The sequence below is a fragment of the Eimeria mitis genome, genomic scaffold (genome assembly GCF_000499745.2).
Source record: "Eimeria mitis Houghton genomic scaffold, Emh_scaff2953, whole genome shotgun sequence".
Classification (NCBI taxonomy): Eukaryota; Apicomplexa; class Conoidasida; order Eucoccidiorida; family Eimeriidae; genus Eimeria; species Eimeria mitis.
The window spans coordinates 1,826-2,100 of NW_013571295.1; the positions used below are offsets into that span (position 1 = coordinate 1,826).

At 26.2% G+C, this 275-nt stretch overlaps 1 protein-coding gene across 1 annotated transcript in view; it reads right to left on the reverse strand.

Moving 5' to 3' along the window:
• Positions 1 to 14: 14 nt before the first annotated feature.
• The window catches only part of EMH_0060640 (uncharacterized protein), a gene marked incomplete at both ends in the record, with an annotated part of 1,003 nt that continues 742 nt past the window's right edge, over positions 15 to 275 (reverse strand). Inside the window, one exon of the mRNA XM_013497816.1 lies at positions 15 to 24. Within this exon, the coding sequence (XP_013353270.1) occupies positions 15 to 24 (10 nt within the window). The remainder of the gene's footprint in view (positions 25 to 275) is intronic.

Genomic DNA, 275 nt, shown 5'->3' on the forward strand with positions numbered 1-275 from the left:
AATAAATATAAACCCTAATAAATACTGGACATTCATAAACCCTAAACCCTCGTAGACAAATAAATAAAAAAAACCAGAGAAATAAATAAAACAAAAGAGACAAACAAATAAAACACAGGAGACAAATAAAGAAAACAAAAGAACAAATAAAACAAAGGAGACAAAGATGAGCCCACGCTGCTCAAGTATAAGAGAGAAAAAAAGAAAAGGAGACAGAAGACAACGTGTCTCCTTTTTTTTTTTTTTTTTTTTTTTTTTTTTTTTTTTTTTTTTTT